At 39.7% G+C, this 23,437-nt stretch overlaps 1 protein-coding gene across 1 annotated transcript in view; it reads right to left on the bottom strand.

Annotated features, from left to right (window-relative positions):
- Positions 1–20,121, bottom strand: part of ZDHHC13 (zinc finger DHHC-type palmitoyltransferase 13) — a 40,143-nt gene extending 20,022 nt beyond the window's left edge. The window contains exons 1-8 of the mRNA XM_058161319.1: positions 19,892–20,121; positions 15,506–15,648; positions 10,232–10,354; positions 9,042–9,119; positions 4,516–4,660; positions 3,197–3,261; positions 1,523–1,685; positions 270–395 (exon numbers count right to left, since the gene is read on the bottom strand). Of these exons, the coding sequence (XP_058017302.1) occupies positions 270–395; positions 1,523–1,685; positions 3,197–3,261; positions 4,516–4,660; positions 9,042–9,119; positions 10,232–10,354; positions 15,506–15,648; positions 19,892–19,912 (864 nt within the window). The 5' untranslated portion in view covers positions 19,913–20,121. The remainder of the gene's footprint in view (positions 1–269; positions 396–1,522; positions 1,686–3,196; positions 3,262–4,515; positions 4,661–9,041; positions 9,120–10,231; positions 10,355–15,505; positions 15,649–19,891) is intronic.
- Between the last annotated feature and the right edge of the window lie 3,316 nt (positions 20,122–23,437).

A 23,437-nucleotide genomic window follows, 5' to 3' on the forward strand; every position in this document is an offset into this window, starting at 1 on the left:
CTCCAAGATCCCTCTCACTACTACTACTATTACTAGTTAAGTAATAGTTACTACTATTAAGCAAGGTACCACATATACTGTACCTGTGCATTTTGTTTTTCTTGCCTAAATGCCAGGAGATTCCAAAGCTATTTTTTTGTGAATTGCTACCATTTCTATCTGAAATATCTTTTTTGGTTGTAGTTAAAACTTATTATATTCAATAATATACTCAGCATCAATTCTTGTCTAGAAAATTCCATTTCATTATTTGTTTCAGTTTACGATACCTCATTTTTTTCCAGAAACCTCAAAAACACTGATGTTCTTCTAATTCGAATTTTTTCTTCTTCATGAAGTATGTGAATAATTATGCGGTTTTTAGTTTGAAGAGCAAGGTCAACTGGTCTTTGTCCCTTAGGCAAAAACAACATTATTTTAAAAAACAGTATGAAATAGAAAACATATCTTTGGGCTGCTTTATTTTAAAATCCTACCTTACTACTATGAAACCTGAATAAGCACAATAATGTTGCATATATATTTCACAGTGAGAAGCCTACAGCAATGTTTAAAATCTGCAGTAGGTAGAAGATTCATAAATAAAATGCTAATATTCAAAAGACAAAATGATAAGCTATTATTACATAATCACCTTTTGCATACAATCATACAAAGAGCCTTCTCTGTGGCAGCACCGACCCTATGGAATGAGTTACCTCCTGGGTTACGCCAACTTCCCGACCTCCGTACCTTCAAGCGGGAACTGAAGATTCTGCTATTCAATCAGGCGGGACTAGCCTAAATATTATTTTAATTTGATATTTTAGTTTAACTTAGTTTTAATTGAATTTTAAACTGTATTAATTTATTTATAATTTTATAGTTTAGGGTTTTATATCGGTCGTTTGACCGTTTTAGTTTTAAATTGGCCGGTTAAATATTTCATTTTAAATGTATTTTAAATTTATTGTGTTCCTATGTGTTTTAATAAGGCTGTACACCGCCCTGAGTCCTTCGGGAGAAGGGCGGTCTAGAAATGTAATAAATAAATAAATAAATAAATCATAGCTTCCCAAATTAAAATTAGATTGCATATTCTAGAAATTAAAGATCAACAGCAATACAAACTATATTTATCCTGAATATTTTAGAAACTATCCTGATTTAATTAAACAATTAGTAACTGCTGGCAGCCAGACTACTCCGTAGACCAGGGATCCACCAACCTCTGGTCTGTGGACCACACTGGTCCTTGGCATGCCAGAAACTGGGCTGTGCAAACAAGTGAAGCTCCATCTGCACGATGCAGGCAGCATATGAAATCATGCCCCCTCCTGTCCCAGAAAAAAATCTCTCTCCACAGAACCAGTCCCTGGTACCCAAAAGGTTGGAGGCCAATGTTGTAGACTGTCAAAATACATGACAATGAAAACTAAGGTGGTGAACACACACATAATACTCCTTCCTCTTATTTCCACCCCCAACAATTACCCTTCTGATGCTACGTAAAATTCTGATACCCATGAAAATGGAATAATACCTTGACATTTTTGATATCCAGACTGGATCCAGCTTCTAGCAGTACATCTACAGCATTAACATTTCCTGCTATAACAGCCCAATGCAAAGCAGTGTTCTTTTCTATATTGTCTACAGCGTTGACAGATGGATTAAACTTTACTAGAAAATGAGTAGGTTCCCGCCTTCATGCAAATAAAAATGTACAAGTTAGAAAAGCAAAGATACTACAACTTTTAATAAGATAATATTTGGATAACTTATTTCCATATTGTAATAGCAAACCTGCCATACTGATATTTAAGACAAAATACAAGAGTAATAATTGCATATTAATATGTTGCAAGAACTATATAAATCTATTGGGATATGAATGAGAAAATGCATATTAAAGGATGAATGTTGCAAAATGAGGAGATGAAGAATTTGTATAAGGAGGAAAAGAAAGTTAAAAGAATGTGCTGAAAGAGAAGAAGGAGTGGATAAGATTTAAAGAGGCATGGAAAATGCAGAGCAATGTTGATGGAAGTTAAAAAAAAGTGTTATAAGTGGGTGAAAAGAGTTAAACAAGTGCTTCAGTAGCATAAATGGAATTAAAAATAAATGGCTAAAATTGGAATGAAACTGAAATGAGGAGAAACATTTGAAATCCGTACAGCAATAACAGCAATGTATCAAAGAGCAGAACTGAAATAAATACTATACATGCTAGCATAAAAAAAAAAAAACCATGAAGGAAATGAAACAATAAATGTGAGAATGCTGAATAATGCTAAGGCTACAGACGTAAACAGAGCAATTGAAGAAATGTTAAAATACAGGTGTGGTTTGTTTGTGGAATAATTTACAACTTGTTTAACATGCATATTAAGATTGTATTTGTCTCTAATGACTGGAAAAATGTAATTGTTCATTATAAAAAAGAAAAGGGAAAAAAGCAAGAATAAATGCAGTGTTACTTACAGGGCTTAGTTAAGGGAAGATATTTGGCAGAATTCTGATTGCAAAGGTACAAGAGGTGATAATGAATACAACCTGGAAAATGCAATCCTGCCAGGGAGAAAGCAGGCCAGATTTTGCTCTGAAGCTGGTTATTGAGAATATATGAATATAAGAAAGTTAGTACAGTATACATTTATAGATTATGGAGAAGGGTATGATGATATAAAGAGGCTTGAATTATGGATTGTGCTGGGTGAATGTGGAGTTAAAGGCTGATTGTGGTATGCAGTAACAAAAGTATTTGATGGAAGCAAAGCATATATGAAATAACTAAGTCCTTAGCAAATAGTTCAAGAAAGTAGTCCAATATTGTAATATTCTAGGATGGGGTAGGAGAAATTTTTCTACACTGTAAACTTTATCCTATGAAGATGTTTCCAAAACTCCAAATTTCGTCCAAAAAATATGAAAACTAAAGAAGAAGAAAAATAACAAGAATTATTTGAATTAACCTATCAAAATGATTTCCTCTGAAATACAGAGGTTAGCATGGAATAAAGATAAATTCTTTCCTCAATGTCATATTGTTGTAGCTCTGTTATGTATTTTATAAAACTTTTCTTTCACAGCTGAGGACAATTGTTTTGGTAACAAACAATGTAACTTGTTTTGCTTTCCTGAAAATACAGCAATCTTCTGCATATTCTTCCCTTAGAAATTCTCACTGAATCGAGTAGTCGCAATCATTACTCACCCAATTACTTTGTGGGCTGACAGCATAAGAGGGGTATATCCATTGTGGTCAGTAGTATCTATATTCTAAATATGAGAAAATATTAACATTTCAGGAAACGGAATAAACCACCAATCAGCAACTGAAGCCATAAATGGATGCAAATGCAATGAATTCAATTAATGTTCTGGGTTTCATGACTAATCCATAAATTAGTAGTACTTTCATATGGCCCAGGTGCCTTCCAGTTTATTTTAATAATGGTCCATAGGCATCTATGACCATAACATAGAACTTTGCAGCATTTTAAACCATCAACTTTTAAAAACATTTTTCAGTATTTCAATACTGACTGACATCCCAATATGAATCTGCCTATAAGATCTTTGACAAAGATCCTCCTGAGAAGCCTATCCCCCAAGGCAGGGGTCCCACAACCCCTGGGCCAAAGACCCTTATTCCGTGTCTATTAGGAACTGGGATGCATAGCTGGAGGTGAGCAGTGGGCCCGGGTCCCTGGTGCCAAAAAGATTGGGGACTGCTGCCCTAAGGAGTTCAGTGAGATCACGGGAGAGATTTCTTAATGCTAGCATTCCTCCTGTGGAATAGCTTTTTCCTGAATATTCAGATCACCACCTTTCTAATGCATCTCTGACTAGAAGTGAACACCTGGTTCTAAAGGTATTGGAGATATTAGGATCTGCTCTTGCTCAAAGGTGCCATTACAAGTAGTCTTCAACTTACAACCATTTGTTTAGTGACCGTTTGAAGTTACGATGACACTGAAAAGTGGGTTTTTTTTCTTACTTAATAATAGCTGTAGCATCCCCATGGTCACATGATCAAAATTTAAGATGATTAGCAACTATACTGTATTTATGAGTATGGTAGTATCCCAGGGTCATGTGATCACGTGATTTTACAAACGTTTGACAAGCAAAGCCAATGGAGAAGTCAGATTTGCTTAAAAACCATGAGGATAATTTAAAAACCTGCACTGATTTACTTTAACACTTAACAACTGTGGCAAGAAAGGTCATAAAATGGAGCAAAACTCAACTGTCTTTGCTTAGCAATGGAAATGTTAGGTTCAAATGGATGGAAGTCAAGGACTACCTGTACTGATGACACTGTATTCTGTTTGTTCTGTTTCTTTTCATTCTTATTTTTGGATGCCAACAACAGCCATTTGGAGTGGAAATTCCTAAGTAACTAAATAGGCAAGAAATATTTGTACCTGTGCAGTTATAAAAAGTAATGTTCATGGAAGTCAAAGTATTAGCACATAAGTATTAATGCCTGCTACATGATTAATTACATTACTGCATAAAATCACATACCTGACCCTTGGATATGAGGTAAGCTATGATAGGCATGTGTTGAAAAAGCACAGCTAAATGCAGGCTGCTGTATCCTTCTCCATCAATAAGAGTTGGATCTGCACCACATTTTAACAATAATACGACCACAGATAAATGACCTTGCCTAGAAAGAGAGAGTGCTTTTAATTTTAAAACATTTTCTTATGAAGACACAACAATATTATAATATTATTTCTAATGGAAAAGAAACACTAATACATGTCAACACGGGGGCTTTAAATTTTAGAATTTACATTTAAATTTCAGAGTGAGAATGAAAGTTAACAAAAGCAAAAATATCTTAATAATGGAACAATGGCACTCAAAATACCTTTGAGCTACTATACAACAATTAAATATAGAGTAAAAATAATTTCTTTTAAAAAAATTAAGAAAAAAAGGAAAGTAATGTTATGGAAGAATCACATAAAAAATTGTTTCAGCTCTAAATTTGTTACTGTTTTTTAAGTGTCAGCCTAGAACTAGTAATAGCCAAGTCAAATCCCAGCTTTATCTAAAATAGGAGGGTGTGTGAAGCAAAAGATGTTGTTCGGTTGTTCACTAGAAATTAATTCCAGCCGTTCTGAATAAGATCCAGATGAAGGTGGATCATATCTGGCTGAGACAAAGCTGGAAGAGTCTTAAGTGACAAATAGTGAAACACATAGGACCTCACAACATCCCCTACATTCTATGCATTAACTCACTCCCATCCTAAATATGAGAAAGTATGATACTGTATAGAAGTTTGATTAATAAAATAAATAAAATAAATATTTTGATCATATAACCTTGAGATGCTGCAACAGTCGTAATTGTGAAAAACGGTCATAAATCACTTTTTTCGGTGCCATTGTAACTTTGAATGGTCACTAAATGAACTGTTGTAAGTCAAGGACTATTTGCACAGTAAGTTACACATAAAGCCTGAGAAATCAATTTAACTGAATACAGGTAGTCAGTCCTCACTTAAAAATTATTTGTTCAGGAACAGAAACAGGAAATGATTACTTATAAAGAACTTTTGTATGCTGAAGGGGGTAGATTGCAATTAAAATCATTACAGGTATTAAATGAAGAAGGGAGGAATTATACTTGGTTTCAATATGGGCAACTAAGTGCTAGATGGAAAGAAGATCAAAAAATTGGTATAATGCAAAGGGAGGAAAATTTAATAAAGCAAATTAGAAATCAGACCCAGGAGCATATAAAGAGATTGTATAATGTGTTGCTTGAAATAGATTCGGAAAAGGATTTGGTAAAGGACTGTATGATAAAATGGGCACAGAATATTCAGGAACCAATAATGTTGGAAACATGGGAGAAAATCTGGGTTAGAAATGTTAAGTTTACACAAGCACTTAGATCCCAAAAAATTATCATGTATGTATCCTGATATCCAAGCGAAATGTTGGAGATGTGACTGTGATGACGCTACATATTTTCATATTTGGTGGACTTGCAAGAAAATTAAGGCCTTTTGGATAAGAATTTGGTGGATTATTCAAAATGTACTGAAGAAGAAGATAAAGTTCCTGCCACAATTTTTCCTTTTGGGAATTATAACGGATTGTACAGGGATTGAGACTAAATTGATTCTGAATTTAATAACAGCAGCAAGACTGTTGATTGGACAATACTGGAAGAAGAAGAGTACCTACAATAGAAGAATGGATATTGAAAGTCATTAATTTGGCTGAGATGGCTAAAATCTCAGCTTTTTAAAGACAATACGCAGGAAAGATATTTAATTGAATGGAAAAATGGATTGATTATTTACAAAACAGATATCAGATTAAGAAATATCAGATTGCCTTTGAATAATTAGGAAGTATTATTTTATGTAATGGGGGTTGGGAGATGAAAAGATTTGGATGAGGTTAATTGGATTAGAAGGAAAATTTTACTCTATGTTTGGTTTATGTATAACAATACCTTCTGATTGACCCGGGAAGCCGGGGGGTGGGGGGGGGTGGGGAAGGGAGGGGGGAAGGGGGTTTTGTGGGGTGGAGGGGGGAAAAGGGGGAAAAATGTTTTTGTTTCTTAAAACTTTTTCAATAAAAAAAAATTATTTGTTCAGCAACCATTTGAACTTAAAACAGTAGTAAATCGGTAGTTATGACCAGTCTTAAAAGTTCCAACCTTTGAAGTATTCCACATTCCTGTGATTAAAATTTGGGCACTTGGCAAGCCTATCCACATAAACTTCAATTCCACCCATGCATCTATCAGCCCATCTCTGCCCTTCTGGCTGCCTTCCACTCCGCCACAGAACCTGCTGCCCACTGCCATCTCCAACCCATGGTCTTATTTTTTCCTGCTACTGGCCCATGATCCAGGAGCTGGGCAAGGATACAGCTGGGTGATGCATGCAGCACAGCAAGGTGGCATATTCTGATCTGCCAAAGAGAGCTTGCAAGCTCCAGCTGGGGAGGAGGTAGCAAGGGGGATGGCAGAATTGGACAAAGTGGAATGATGAGGGCAGGTTTCAGCAAGAATTAAGATGAGCCTAGTACTGGCAGAGGCCCTGTGCTTACTCTTGATCCAGCCTTTCTCCTGCAAAGTCTTGCAAAGCTTCCAGCACACTGAAGTCCACAAACAGATTTTCCAATAAAGGAGAATATGTGTAGCTCAGGGATGAAATGAGGGGTCCTTGGTGCTCTCTGAGCTTGCTTGTTTTCTTGCAGATGTTTCATTACCCTAACTAGGTAACATGTAGGGAGTGCTAGTACTAGTAGGGAGTGGGTTTTGTTCTCAGTTTTCTAATGGCTTCACTTGGCTCTATTCCATCCCCACCATGTCACTTCTCTCCCCAATCCAGTTCCAGTTGGGAAGGTTTTCCTGATTGGACTGCTGTACTCCAATTGATATGTTAGAACAGGGGTAGTCAACCTTTTTATACCTACCGCCCACTTTTGTATCTCTGTTAGTAGTAAAATTTTCTAACCGCCTACCGGTTCCACAGTAATGCGACGTGTATCGTCATCTGCACATGCCTCTCGCGCATCGTGGACTGGGGTGGGGGGTGGGTGCCGGCTACCAGCTCGGCTTCTCTGTTACAGCTGGGTGGTGTGGGGGGAGTTGCGCGAGCTATTCTGGGACAAGGCTCTTTTGTTTGTGGTCGCACTATAGCACCATTTAGTTTCACTTACGTAACGTGAACTAAACTTATGCGCGGCCGATACAAATAGTATATTTTCAGACATTTAAATTGTCACGGGGAATTTTATGAAAACCTAATGAAAATGTTTTTAAATAATGCTATGAAATTTTTTTAAAAAGTCAATTAAATTATAAAAAAGGAAAGTGCTTCAGTATCGGACAAAACCCCTACCTCCCACCACGAAAGCTGGAACGCCCACTAGTGGGCGGTAAGGACCAGGTTGACTACCGCTGTGTTAGAATCTGTATTTGGACAGCACACGTGCATAGATGAAAACAACCAAGGTTGTTAAGAGTAAAAACCCATTCTTTAAGAGGAAGTGCCCTGCTTGCTAAATATTCCTGATCTCTTTAATATCGCTCTGTAAACAAAAAGAAGCATGGGCCAAAAGCATATTAGACCGCCTTGCCCTTACAAGTGCCTTCCATATTAAGTTCCCACAAACTGGTAAAAATCGTTTTCTTTAAACAGACATTCAAGGTGAAGGGTGCTCTTGGTGCTCTCTGAGCTTGGTTGTTAGTTTGTTAGCACTGGTGATCTTACGTTACAGTGATTTTATGTAATGAAACATCTGCAAGAAAACAAGCAAACTCAGAGAGCACCAAGGACCCCTCACAGATTTTCCAGGCATGTGTCTGGTATGTGCTATGAAGTGCATATTAAAAGTTGTCCTGGAGAACTGGCTTGCAGGATTCAATGAGGAGTGCAGGCAAGCCCAGCACCAAAAGAACGTATTCTCAAACCCCCTGCTTGTTCTTGACGCAGTCTTCCTCCAGTAATAGCAGGAGGAAGAGGGCAAAGGTTACTTGCGAGTGGTGAGGATTGGTAGGGGTAGGTAAGGGCAAAGGCAAGTGAAGCCTAACGACTGGCCTAACAACGGAACTGGCCTATCTCACAACTGCAACTGGGTCTACTGGAACTGCTGTTGCTAAGCGGTTGATGTTTTGCTTAACAACTGCTTTGCTTAATTATAGAAATTCTGGTCCCAATTAGGGTCATTAAGCAAAGACCATCTGTAGTTGGTATGGAAGACAGGAACATGGGAAAATGTTTGGCTTGCAAGATAGCAGCATGAAACCTCTCAGAGCATTGACTAGGTTTTCATTATGTTTATTTCTTCTTCTGACAGTCTTAACAACTGAGTGCCTTCTATTTCTCAGCCCCATTTTTTTAATGTTAAAGTACAGAACTCTAGGTTGACCTAAAATCCCATTTAAGCAAATCTTTGGTGGTGAGATGAAAGGTGCAAATTTTAAAGTCACTGTCACAAAATCAAAACTTCAGTTTGCCCTAATGTTGACTGTAATTATTTAAATAATCAAAATAAAGATTTGCTTCATACCTAATTGCCCAATGAAGTGGAGTTGAATTTAAATCTCCTCCTAGTTGATCTACTACTGCACCTTTGGAGATAAAATACCTGTGTGATAACAAAGGAAAGTTGTTTTAAAAATACATGATGAATTTAGTGTATATATACAGAGAAATGGAGAGAAACTGCACTATTAACATTTAAGGAAAGCCTTTTACATAAGACATATACAGATAATCGTCGCCTACTGTCTATTTTGTTTAGTAACTGTATGAAGTTATGACAATGCAACCAATCTTTGTGTTTACAACCATTGCACTGTCCTGCAGTCACATGATTGCCATCTGCATGCTTTCCAACTGGCTTGCAAGAAGCAGAGTTAATGGAGAATCTGGAAATTAAATTCCAGATTCAATTAAATCTTAAAATCATAAGTTGCACTCACATGATTTTGTCTTTAGTGACTATGGAGTTGTCAGTCCCAATTGTGGTCACTAAATGAGGATTACCTGTATATTAAGTTTGATTGAATGCTTCTTCTGAAAGTGGATTTTTCTCTGACCTTTTTATGCACAATATTTTTAGAAATGAAATTATTTAATATTTGATAATATAGTATACTTTCCTATAACACAGTTTTGTCAGCTGTATAATCAAAAATCCCTTTATTATTAAATATGGGTGCATAGAGAAATATTAGAAAAATCACAAAATAATTTTGACAAATCTATTAAAATGGTAGTCTTAATAGATAATACAGTTGATACTTAACTGCTTCAAAACTAGTCAAATTTGGTACTCAACTCATTTTGATGTGAAAATGTTGTCCTGGTACTCAGTTTGTTTGATACTTGATGCGTTGCATTGGAAGAAGAGGATGGCCATGGAGAATGGACTGGAAATCAGCCATGTTGGGAAGTGGCTGACATAGGAAATGGGACAGACAGAATGTTAGGCCTGGAAGCCATCTTTTCCATTGGGCCTTCAGGCCTGCCACATTTCCTCCTATGGGAAACTGGGAGGGGGGGATTGTATGGAGCAGGGGTGATATATATAGTCATAAAAACATTCCTTTCTCAGAGAGTCACAGACATCTTGCCCTGCACCTGGAGGTCGACTGCAATGTACACCATTACTATATTTCTTTGCCTCTGTTTCTACACTAGTCAAGCCCTTCTTTTGCTCATAAAGTCTGATAAATTCATCTACTGACAACTTACTTTACAAGATCCAACCTATTATTGATTGCTGCCCAATGAAGAAGTGTCACATTTTCTTTGTCTGGCTGCCTTACATCATATCCTGCTTCTACCAATTCTCGACATCGCTCTAATAGACCATATCTGAAATAAAAACATGAATTTAGATGGTTATAAAAAACTCTGGATGTTTATGTCTCTACTATAACACTGGTTGGAATGTAGTTTTAGATGGTGTCATGACAGGATATTATATGTATTATTTTTATAGAGGTTTAGCATAATTATTTCTTATAACAAAATTAGCTTGGTATAATGATTAAAGGCACTGGAATACAAACCAAAGAACAATCAATCTGACCTCTTCCTTACGCATGAAATGATCTAAATTATTTTGCAATTGTAAACCACTTCCAAAAAAGGTGGCAAAGAAATTTTCATGTAGTGTTTACATACTTGTCCATTTAGTGTCAGGAATCAAAACTGACTCAAAGGGACAAAAATAAACACAAGATCCTCATAGACATCCCAACCTAAAATGCTTGTGATGTTGTATCGAAGAATGACATAATATATGTTGCTTGGTTATTAAAAAAAAAAAAAAAACTAAAGGAAGCAAGAATCAATATTCCAAAACTCAAAAGTTGAGAACAATATTCTGACATTCAGAAGTATCACAATTTTCAAAGATTCATCAATAAGTTTAAGATACAATGTGATTTTAGTTTTGCCTTAGTGCATCTTATAAAACAATAATTAGGCTATTCTGTATTTATTTATTTATTTATTTATTTATTTATTGCATTTGTATACCGCCCTTCTCCCGAAGGACTCAGGGTGGTTAACAGCCAATTTAAAAGATACAATAAATATACAATAAAAACAAAACTAAAATTTATATAAAATTTATATAAATAGTGGCCAAAATTAAAAACTAAGTAATATAAAAACTAAAGCCCCATTTAAAATTACTTAATCAGGTTAGCCCAGCTCGACGGAATAAAAGAGTCTTCAGTTCACGGCGGAAAATCCGAAGGTCGGGGAGCTGGTGAAGCCCCGGAGGCAGCTCGTTCCAGAGGGCAGGAGCACCCACAGCAATTAATTCTGGCAATTAATAGCTCTTATTATATTAATAATAAGAGCTATTAATTGCCAGAAGTTCAGCAACATATGAGTTTCAGAAGTACATTAAAATTTGTTAACAGAACACTCCAGATTTTCTGAAAATGAGGCTGCACATTTCTATCTATCAACTGACACTAATTATTGGTCATACCATTATGCTAAAGCTATGAAATAGTTTCCTGCTTTATATTTAAGAGGTGGCAGAACCTGTCTGACCTTATTTGCGCTTGGAAGATAATCAAGGCCAGATCTGGTTATTAATTAGATGGAAGAAAACCAGAAAAAACAGGCTTATAAACTAGTGTGTGAAAATAAAAGAAAAAGTTCCTAGAAAGAAAATGGCTAATTACCTTTGTATCATTTTGCCAAGAAAATTACATGGATAGGTCCATGAAATCAGACTGAGCTCTAGTTGAAAGAGGCTTCTGTTATTTTCTTATTTGTACCTTTAAATGCCTTTAGTATTCAACTACTCAGCTAACTATTCATTTACATTTCATGAAAGTTCTACATGCTTCTCTCTCTATGTAGAAAAGACTGGCATTAGTTTCTTCTTAATCTAATTTCTAACTAGCTAACCAATTTTTTTTCAAAAAATGAAATTAAAATATTGATCTAAAATTGGGTGGATCCAGATGAGATGTCGGAGGGCTGTCTTGTTGAGACTATTTGGGATGAGTTTGATCCTGTGGCTCCTGAGGACATGGACAGGTTGCTGGGTAGGTTGAACGCCACCACATGTTTACTGGACCCGTGCCCCTCCTGGTTGGTGCTGGCCACGCAGGAGGTGACACGAGGCTGGCTCCAGAGAATTACGAATGCTTCTTTGTTGGAGGGGGTCTTTCCGGCCGCCTTGAAAGAGGCGGTGGTGAGACCTCTCCGCAAGAAGCCTTCCCTGGACCCAGCTGTTTTAGGTAATTATCGTCCGGTCTCCAACCTTCGCTTCGCGGCGAAGGTTGTAGAGAGTGTGGTGGCATGTCAATTACCCCAGTATTTTTTTTTATTTATTTATTAAATTTTTATACCGCCCTTCTCCCTAGGGACTCAGGGCGGTGTACAGCCAGAAGATAAAAAACATAAGAAATATACAATTAAAACAACAATTTAAAACCGAGCATATTAGAAAATGGCCAATTAAAAAATTTAAAATTTAAAACTACAAACCTAAAATAATAAAACCCCGGTTAAAAAGATTTAAAATTATTTAAAAAATATTAAGCCAGTCCCGTTTGAATAAATAGATGTGTTTTCAGCTCACGGCGAAAGGTCCGAAGATCAGGCAATTGACGCAATCCAGGGGGAAGTTCGTTCCAGAGCGTAGGAGCTCCCACAGAGAAGGCCCTACCCCTGGGGGCCGCCAGCCGACATAGTTTGGCGGATGGCACCCTGAGAAGACCCTCTCTGTGTGAGCGTACGGGTCGGTGGGAGGCATGAGGTAGCAGCAGGCGGTCCCGTAAGTACCCGGGCCCTAAGCCATGGAGCGCTTTGAAGGTGGTAACCAAAATCTTAAAGCGCACCCGAAAGACCACAGGAAGCCAGTGCAAGTCGCGCAGGGTCGGTGTTATACTCGCTGCTCCCACTATTACCCACGCAGCCACATTCTGGACTAGCTGCAGCCTCCGGGTGCACTTCAAGGGCAGCCCCATGTAGAGAGCATTGCAATAATCCAAACGGGAAGTGACAAGAGTGTGAGTGACCGTGCATAAGGCATCCCAGTCAAGGAAGGGGCGCAACTGGCGAACCAAGCATACTTGGTGAAAAGCCCTCCTGGAGACGGCCGCCAAATGATCGTCAAACGACAGCCGCCCATCCAGGAGGATGCCCAAGTTGCGCACCCTTTCCATTGGGGCCAATAACTCGCCCCCGCCAGCCAGCTGCAGCTGCAGCTGGCTGTACCGGGGTGCCGGCATCCACAGCCACTCCGTCTTGGAGGGATTGAGCTTGAGTCTGTTTCTCCCCATCCAGACCCATACGGCTTCCAGACACCGGGACAGCACTTCGACAGCTTCGTTGGGGTGGTCCGGGGTGGAAAAGTATAGCTGCGTATCATCAGTGTACAGATGGTAACTCACCCCGAAACCACTGATGACCTCACCCAACGGCTTCATATAGATGTTGAACAGGAGAGGCGAGAGAATCGACCCCTGCGGCACCCCACAAGTAAGGCGCCTCGCGGTCGATCTCTGCCCCCCTGTCAACACCGTCTGTGACCGGTCGGAGATAGGAGGAGAACCACCGATAAACGTTGTCTCCCACTCCCAACCCCTCCAACCGGTGCAGCAAGATACCATGGTCTGGAGGAAACCGTCTATCTAGACCCGTTCCAGTCCGGCTTTCGGCCCGGATACAGCACTGAGACGGCTTTGATCGCGTTGGTGGATGATCTCTGGAGGGCCAGGGATAGGGGTTATTCCTCTGCCTTGGTCCTATTAGACCTCTCAGCGGCTTTTGAGACCATCGACCATGGTATCTTGCTGCACCGGTTGGAGAGATTGGGGGTGGGAGGCACCGTTTATCGGTGGTTCTCCTCCTATCTCTCTGATCGGTCGCAGACGGTGTTGACGGGAGGGCAGAGGTCGGCCCGGAAACGCCTCACTTGTGGGGTGCCTCAGGGGTCGATTCTCTCGCCCCTCTTGTTCAACATCTATATGAAGCCGTTGGGTGAGATCATCAGTGGCTTCGGTGTGAGGTACCAGCTGTACGCTGATGATACTCAGCTGTACTTCTCCACACCGGGCCACCCCAACGAAGCTATTGAAGTGCTGTCCCGGTGTCTGGAAGCCGTACGGGTCTGGATGGGGAGAAACAGGCTCAAGCTCAATCCCTCCAAGACAGAGTGGCTGTGGATGCCGGCATCCCGGTACAGTCAGCTGCAGCCGCGGCTGACTGTTGGGGGCAAGTCATTGGCCCCGATGGAGAGGGTGTGCAACTTGGGCGTTCTCCTGGATGGACGGCTGTCTTTCGAAGACCATTTGACGGCCGTCTCCAGGAGAGCTTTTTACCAGGTGCGCCTGGTTCGCCAGTTGCGCCCCTTTCTAGACCGGGATGCCCTATGCACGGTCACTCATGCTCTCGTGACATCTTGTCTGGATTACTGCAATGCTCTCTACATGGGGTTCCCCTTGAGGAGCACCCGGAGACTCCAGGTAGTTCAGAATGCGGCTGCGCGAGTGGTAGAGGGAGCCCCTCGTGGCTCCCATGTAACACCTCTCCTGCGCAGACTGCACTGGCTGCCTGTGGCCTTCCGGGTGCGCTTCAAGGTTCTGGTAATTATCTTTAAAGCGCTCCATGGCATGGGGCCGGGCTACTTACGGGACTGTCTGCTGCCACCGATCGCCTCTCACTGACCTGTGCGCTCTCACAGAGAGGGACTCCTCAGGGTGCCGTCGGCTAGGCAGTGCCGACTGGCGACACCCAGGGGAAGGGCCTTTTCTGTGGGGGCCCCCACCCTCTGGAACGAGCTTCCCCCAGGACTTCTTCAACTTCCTGACCTTCGAACCTTCCGCCGCGAGCTTAAGACACATCTATTTATTTGCGCAGGACTGGACTAGAATTTTTAAAATTTTAAAACTGGTTTTAATGGGGTTTTATTATTTATATTTCTATTTTAAATATTCGGCCTATTTAATAAGTTTTTTAAATTGTTGTTTTATTCTGTATATATATATGTTTTACTTGGCTGTAAACCGCCCTGAGTCCCTAGGGAGATAGGGCGGTATAAAAGTGTGAACAAATAAATAAATAAATAAATAAAAAATAAATAAATAATATGTCTAAAAGTTATACACTTTGCCATTCCAAATCATGGTAAACATATTATTATACAAACTACATCTGTACAAAAACTTCATCAGGGTTTACAAGCGTAATGGAAGGATTTGTATAAAAAAGGAAACCAAACCAAAACAAATCACATTATGATTCAGTGTGATCTGAGTTTACCACAGATAAAGCCCTGGAAAAAGAGCTTGGAATGTGTGTGAAAAGAGACAACTTATTTTTCTACAATAAATAGACTTTTTCCAGCTTTAGAAATCATTCATAGTTATATTTTCTGTTAACAGCCTCATTTATATGCACACACTTTCCTACAGAATATATTTTGGCTAATATTTGATTCCTTTTTATAATTGTAATATAAGAATAAATGTGATTGCTCAAGAAACCTACTGGGCTGCTTTGACAATGTCAAAATTACTGTAATCCTCCATAAAAGGCAGCATCTCATGCTCTTTTGACAGATCTTTATCTTCATACGAACTAAGCCAAGTGTGGCCATGATGACGAAAGGACCCATGGCTGTGACTTTGACACTGTAAATTAAAATGAATAAATTAATACATTTCTTGATCAAAAATTTAGGCCAGTACAATTGTATTCTTCCAAGTAATTAGGAAACTGCTTTTTTGTACTTTGGGACATGTCATTTTGTTATTAAATGCCAACCATAAATCAAAGAGAAAAACATATCATAAAGAAAACTCCACATTCAATTAAGTTCTAATAGAATATGCTTATTTGCCCTTTTACAGCAATCCTGGGAAAAGACGTGAACAAAGTGTAGGGGGAGGCATAAAAGCAGATCAATGGGAATTCATGCCAAAAAAGAGTAACATAACGGGATAATGGAAAAGACTACTGCACTTAACAGAATGGTTCAAGTCCGAATTAATGGCCAATTTTACTTCACAATAAGAGCCAACAATATATGAAAGTTTATATGTTTTCTTCTCAACTATAGATCTGAATAAAATCTCTTTTCTGATCGTAATGTTGATTTTGTGGAAATATCCCAATTACATTGCACATACCACCAAAGCAGTGGTGGGTTTCTACCAGTTCGCCCCGGTTCAGACAAACTGATACTGGTGGTGGCAGGAGGCTCTGCCCACCCGCCTGGACGGCATCACGGACACTCTGTGCATGCACAGAAGGTTCTGCGCATGTGCAGAAGCGCCACTTGTGAGCAAAGCAAGCACGCGCGCTCACAGTTACGAACCGGTAGCGAAGGTAAGTGGAACCCACTACTGCACCAAATCAACAATGATTTTGCAACTGCAAAAACAACCACCACCAGATCCCGTGTTGGTTTGCTAACGAAGGAACTAATTTTCAGCATCTACAAATAGGAACTTGCTCAACTAGGTAGGAGGAAACTGAATTGAAATCAGTCAGACTGTCCTTTGAATGGTGCTGTAAGGAACCTAAATAAATTAATTACTCTTGGTGTGCACCCGCCTTGAGATGAAACATGTAAGTGACAATTGCATGATATTAGGTCCCAACCAAAGTGAGCAATTTAGTCTTGCTTGATGCATTTATTCAGTGGTATTCAAGATGTGATGTTGAACATCTTAATTATTCTTTACATCAGGTGGCTACACTTTATTAGATAGTTACCGGAAATGACAAACTGGTGCCTTGGGAGCATCTCAAAATAAATGTTTAAGGCAGGGATATGACTGACAATTTAAAAAAAAGCTTTTACTAAATAACTTTTCCCTTCTCCTATTAGGTAAGTCTTATAACTAAAAAAGATTATTTTGCACATCTCCATGAGATGTATGGGGGCCATTTTCCTACTTTGCTGCTTAGTTTAATACCAGGATATTTTCATATCAAAGTGCAAGCCATTCTTTTCCATAGAAACACTTTTGTTTCGAAGATGTTTTCGTGTTCAAAGATACCTCTGCGGACTTGGATGAACTCACAGATACTGTAACATCATATGTCAGTTTTTGTGAAGACCTATGTGTGCCAACCAGAAACCTGAGAATCTTGGTGCCAACCAGAAATAATAAATCTTGGTTCACAGCTAAACTTAAACAGCTACATTGTACCAAAGAGGAAGCTTACAGAAAAGGCGACAGACTGCTGTACAATAAAGCCAGAAACTTATTAACAAGAGAGATCAAAGCAGCAAAAAGAAGCTACTCTGAAAAGATAAGGAATCAGTTCTCAACAAATGAATCAGCAAACATGTGGAAAACTCTTAAAAATATCACTGGTTACAACAAATATCACTCCATCACATGCTGAAGGAAATCAACAACTGGCAGATGACCTGAATGTGTTTTAATGTAGGTTTGAGAGAAAACTACTACCACCCATTTCCACAATGCCCATCTCAGACACACCAACATCAACCAAGCCTCCTACAACCTACCCGACCCCATTGGGCTCACCACCTCTGGTGATTACAGAGAATGAGGTGCAAGGTCTATTTCACAGATGAAAGGCAGGAAAAGCACCAGGCCCCGACACGATAATTCCTTCTTGCTTAAAAGCTTGTGCTGACCAACTGGCCCCCATCTTCACCCACATCTTTAATAAATCTCTAGAAATGTGCGATGTTCCTTCTTGCTTCAAACACTCTACTATATCATCCCAGTGCCAAAGAAACCCTCCATCAAGGAGCTGAATGACTTGAGACCAGTTGGCTCTGACTACTGTTGTTATGAAGACCTTCGAAAGACTAATGCTGACCCACCTGAAAACCATCACGGATCTGCTGTTAGACCTCTTACAATTTGTCTACTGAGCAAATAGATGGACAGATGATACTGTTAATATTACTCTGTACTACATCCTACAACATCTTGAATCTCCAAAGATCTATGCAAGGGTCCTCTTTGTAGACTTCAGCTCAGCATTCGATACCATCATTCCAGATATTCTGTACATTGTGGCCTCAAAAAACAATTCCTTGCTACCCATGGTAGCAAAAATCATTCATGAAGGTAGTTTTTGGAAACAGTAAGATAAATACTATTAAGTTTGATAATTTTCATTTTTAAAAGATAAGGCTACCCTTCATAATTGCATTTGGCATATTCCCAATCATGGCAAGAAGAAATAATCTTTTCAAACATGATATTAAAATATTCATTGTTTAAAAGACAGATACACTGATATCATATCATATCATATCATAACATAACATAACAACATAGTTGGAAGGGACCTTGGAGGTCTTCTAGTCCAACCCCCTACCGAGGCAGGAAACTATACCATTTCAGACAAATGGATATCCAACGTTTTCTTAAAAATTTCCAGTGTTGGAGCATTCACAACTTCCGGAGGCAAGCTGTTCCACTTATTGATTGTTCTAACTGTCAGGAAATTTCTCCTTAGTTCTAAGTTGCTTCTCTCCTTGATTAGTTTCCACCCATTGCTTCTTGTTCTACTCTCAGGTGCTTTGGAGAATAGTTTGACTCCCTCTTCTTTGTGGCAGCCCCTGAGATATTGGAACACTGCTATCATGTCTCCCCTAGTCCTTCTTTTCATTAAACTAGACATACCCAATTCCTGCAACTGTTCTTCATGTTTTAGTCTCCAGTCCCCTAATCATCTTTGTTGCTCTTCTCTGCACTCTTTCTGTTCAACTGAATATTTGTTTTAAGATTCCAATATAGTAATCAACAGATCTAGTATACTTAGCAGGGTCTTCATGTCTCAATAAGTGTACAGAGAAAACATTTGTGCTGAAAACCCACGATGATTTCTGTTTATGTGATGCTGGCTTTTCTACCTGCTGATATTCTGACAAATCCTGTAAATACCTGCAGTCAGGAAACCTGAATCACGTTCTCCTTCTGGAGGCATATAGGCAGTCTAGACCAGGGGTCTCCAACCGTGGCAACTTTAAGACTTGTGGACTTCAACTCTTCTGGGACTTGAAGTCCACAAGTCTTAAAGTTGTCAAGGTTGGAGACCCCTAGTCTAGACCACTCATCAAGTTGAGTTTGGGACTGCATGTACAGTAGGATGTCTTCCTTTCTGAGATCCCCAAAGGTGACTTTTCAAAAGGCAACTGGACTTGCTTTTGTTTTTGCCTGAAGATGTCTTACTTCCCATTGCTTAGTCTTCCAGCTGCCTTTTGAAAAAAGTTTCTTCTGGGACAAACCATCACCTGGATGACTGAGAATTTCCCCAGACATCTTTCCTGAGATGTTTGTGGAGATGGGGCATGCAAGCACATCATGAAAACTTCATTAATCCAGAGTCACTGTGATAACTTCTCCTGAGGAAAGTGATCTCCCAAAGCAGTTTCTCCTACATGAACCTGAGCCCATGTATTTTTAGTTTTTGGCTGACACCACCTATTTTAATTCCTCCTTTCTCATTCGGGGATTTAAATGAACTTTCCTGGGTTAAGAAGGAGATGATGATGAAGAAGGAAAGAGAAAGAGAACGAGAAGGAGCAGCAGCGGAGGAGGAGGAGAAGGAGGAGGAGGGTGGGGAGGAATAGCAAAGTTACTTCTGCCCTTCTGCCTCTACTAGCTGTAGCTGCCCACCTTGACCATCCTTCTACTACAAAATAAAGCTGGGAAAGCGCCATGAGATGATCAGCTCAGTGGCCGAAGTCGACTTCGAGGTGGAGGGGAGAGAACCGCGTTCAACCGTTGGCCCCAAACTCCTCCGAGGATCACGTGGGAACCAGCGGAACTGAATCGTGGTGAATACCACCACCCCCGCCTGCCTGCCTGCCTGCCTGCTTTTTAGGCCTCTTCTCGGGCTCTCCTTCATCTCGCCTTCCGGCCATTTGCTGCTTACCTCGCGGCCAGCGCCCTCCATGGTCAGCGGTCCAGAGCCACCCGCTCGCCAGGCGGTCCCAGGAGTTTTCTGGTCCGACTTCCTGGTTACTGCCGAAACACACACCCCGGTCCGGCCCCTCGAACCGGGGAAAGGAGGAGCTTCGGTCACGCCCCCAGGAGCCGGGAGTCTGAACCGGGCCTCTGGCGGCCTGGAGGTGGCTTGCAGTCGGGGGGACGGGGCGGCGGCCCTTCTCTGCGGCCCTCCTTCCGCCGAACCGTTTCCGGAGCTTTCGGATCAATGCTGGCAGAGGATGAACATCCCGGTGTGATAATACTCAGCTTCCCTCAGAGCGGGAAGGAGCTTCCTCCCTGTAACGAACTTTTTAAGATAGCAATAAAAAAAAGGGGAAGGGCTTAAATGGCCCCCTGAGAACTTCTCAGAGCACTCTTCTATGAGTTCCATGTGCTCAGGAGGTCACTCAGGCAAAAGGGATGCAGGTAGTCCTTACAACAGTTCGTTTAGGGACCTTTCAAAGTTACCAGGGCCCTGGGAAAAGTGACTTAGGACCCCTTTTCACAGTCAGGGCCTTAACAGCATCCCCATAATCGCTTGACCAAAATTCTGATGCTTGGCAACTGATTCCTTGATGATTGGTACTGGTAACTGGTACCTTGATGAACGTATCTTTTATTTTATGTACACTGAGAGCATATGCACCAAGACAAATTCCTTGTGTGTCCAATCACACTTGGCCAATAAAATTATAATTCTAATTCTAATTCATACTTACGACCGTTGCTGTGTCCCAAGGTCATGTGATCACCTTTTGTGACCTTCTGACAAGCAAAGTCAATGGGGAAACTAGAGTCACTTAGCAACTGGGTTACCAACCTATTGACTCCTGTGATTCACTTAACCAGAGTGGCAAGAAAGGTCGTAAAATGGGGTGAGACTCACTTAATAAATGTCTCACTTAGCGACAGAAATTTTGTGGCTCCATTGTGGTTGTAAGGCGAGGACTACCTGTATTCATAATTTTGAGACATTGGGAAAAGGATTCAGTTTTATATCCCTTATGTGGCTATATATAGCCTGATGGTATTTATTTGGGAGGTGGCCAGAGTTAGTTAAAAGATGGGCAACTCTAAATATTTTAAATAAATGAATAATCAAGCTTTTACATTGTAACACTTCCCCTAACCTCAAATCAAAAGTATCAACATGTCCAATAACAAAGTTAAACTCTAGATTTTGGAACACAGGCTGACTACCCAATTCAGCCTGTTCAAGTTTTTAATTCTTGAAAAAAAAAATCATGTTCAGTATGTAACATAGTTTCCTTATACAAATAATTTGTGTGTATTTAACCATGGCTTATTGAGGTGGCCTATTTTGAACAAATCTTAAAGTAGATAGGTTAATGAATGACACTATGCCTAGTACGAACAAGCCTAACAACATAGTTTGGCTTAAACATGAAACATTTTATGAAGAAACTGTAATTTTTGAATTCTTCCAATGATTATCTAAAAGCACAAAAGTTTTAAAAAGAGGATCACAATTACATTTATACTTTGGAATCTTAATAAAACCTGAGTACTTCAACTTATTTAGTTCACACAACAGAATAAGCCAGTGAAGAGCAACTTCAGGTAGCTTGATGGCTGCCCTTTCAAAGTGGATTTGTCACTTTTATTTTTTCAGTGGCTAAGATACTGAACTTGTTGATCAGAAAGGTTGGCAGTTCAGTGGTTCGAATCCGTAGTACAGGTCTCCTGCGTGAGCAGGGGGTTAGACTAGATGACCTCCTAGGTCCCTTCCAACTCTGATACTGTTACTTCATTTTCTTTTTATTCCTTTTTATTATTTTACTTTGGGGAATGACGGCAAAATCCCACCTTATGTGAAAAGAAACTGCAATGCTTTTCTTGCTCAATAGAGAGCACTGTTACACCAAGTCTCTCTCTCTCTCTCTCTCTCTTTCTCCTGATATGCCAAATGCCAGAATGTTTTTAATTGATTCCAAAAGAAAAAAAACAACATATTTTTTTAGCACAAAAGCTTGTGGCAGTGAAAAAGACAATCGATTCCCCTCCCCATTCTGGACTAGCCTTTCTAGCTTTTAGAACTGCTATTTTAAAACCCGTTCAATGCAATCTTTCTTTTAGAAAAAAGCTAGCATAGTGCACTGTTTTGCTCTGGTGTTAGCTGAGCAAAGAGCTCGCTAATGCCGCTTGAGCAAATTGGACCTCTCTGCTTACAAAGACCACACTTTTTTTTTGCAAAACAAAGCAAAGGTTTCCATTGCTTGGATCCTGCAAACAGCTGTCAGTTTTCAAGCCGGTGCTTCCACAATTACGCTATGCAGCCACAGATTGCATTATAGCATTATATACTTATATATACTTTTATATATATATATATATATATATATATATATATATATATATATATATATATATATATATATATATATATATATATATATATATATATATATATATACCAAAATTTTTAACCAAAAACTACCTACTATTGATCTCACCCCATTCCTAAGAGGACTGTAAGGGGCGTGCATAAGAGCACAAAAGTGCCAACCGTTCCTGTCCTATTGTTTCTTTTCATTATATCCAATTAATATAGTTATTACATACTTATGCTCATATATATGCTTATATGTTATATAGCTATTTCATTTCATGTTAATGCCTATATATACACTGATATGCCAAAATAAAAAATAAATAAAATAAATAAATAAAAATACTTAGTGCAGTTAGCTACTGTGAGATATTGATTCCTGATAGATAAGTTCCAGGTTGTGAACCCTTCAAAGAAAAGGATTTAGCTTTTGGATATCAAGCCGGTCACTGTTTAGGGGAAATTGATATAGAAAGCATAGAATGCCATTTTGGACTTGTGCAATCTAAGATAATACACATGCAGAATGGCTATATTAATGATGTAAACCGGGGTATCAAACTCTGTTTCATTGACAGCTGGAGCAGGGTTGTGTTTGACCTCAGAGGGCTAGGGGTGGTGGTGGTGTGTGGCCACCATGTGGGATGTGGGAATATGAATAATATTTATTAATATTAAAAATACAATAGCATAAATAACATGATAATACAAGATTTAACAGCAGAGGTAAATTTCCAGGCTAGTAAACAGAAATGGCTGTCAATTATAGATTGTTGATTGTAGATTAAATGGACCTACAGTATGTAAAATCTGGCATTAAACTATAGTATTAAAATAGGAAGTTGCTTGTTTTCTATCCAGATCAGGTACTTTCTTGAGGCCACATAATTGTAATCCAGTCCAACCCAGTCCTCCAGCGTTCTGCTAGCCAAAAACAGGCTGCACAGAGACCCCCGCGCAGCCCGTTTTTGGCCTTCCCCATCTCCTGCAGCACTCTGCTGGCTGAAAATAGGCCGCATGTGGTCCCCCACGGCCTGTTTTGGCCAGCAGAGGCACAGTGAGCTGGTCCTTTGGTATTTCCAGACCAGCCCTGTGGGCCAGATTTAAGCACCCTGTGGGTCTTGAATTTGACACCCCTGATGT

Source organism: Ahaetulla prasina, chromosome 1, assembly GCF_028640845.1.
Source record: "Ahaetulla prasina isolate Xishuangbanna chromosome 1, ASM2864084v1, whole genome shotgun sequence".
Lineage (NCBI taxonomy): Eukaryota > Metazoa > Chordata > Lepidosauria > Squamata > Colubridae > Ahaetulla > Ahaetulla prasina.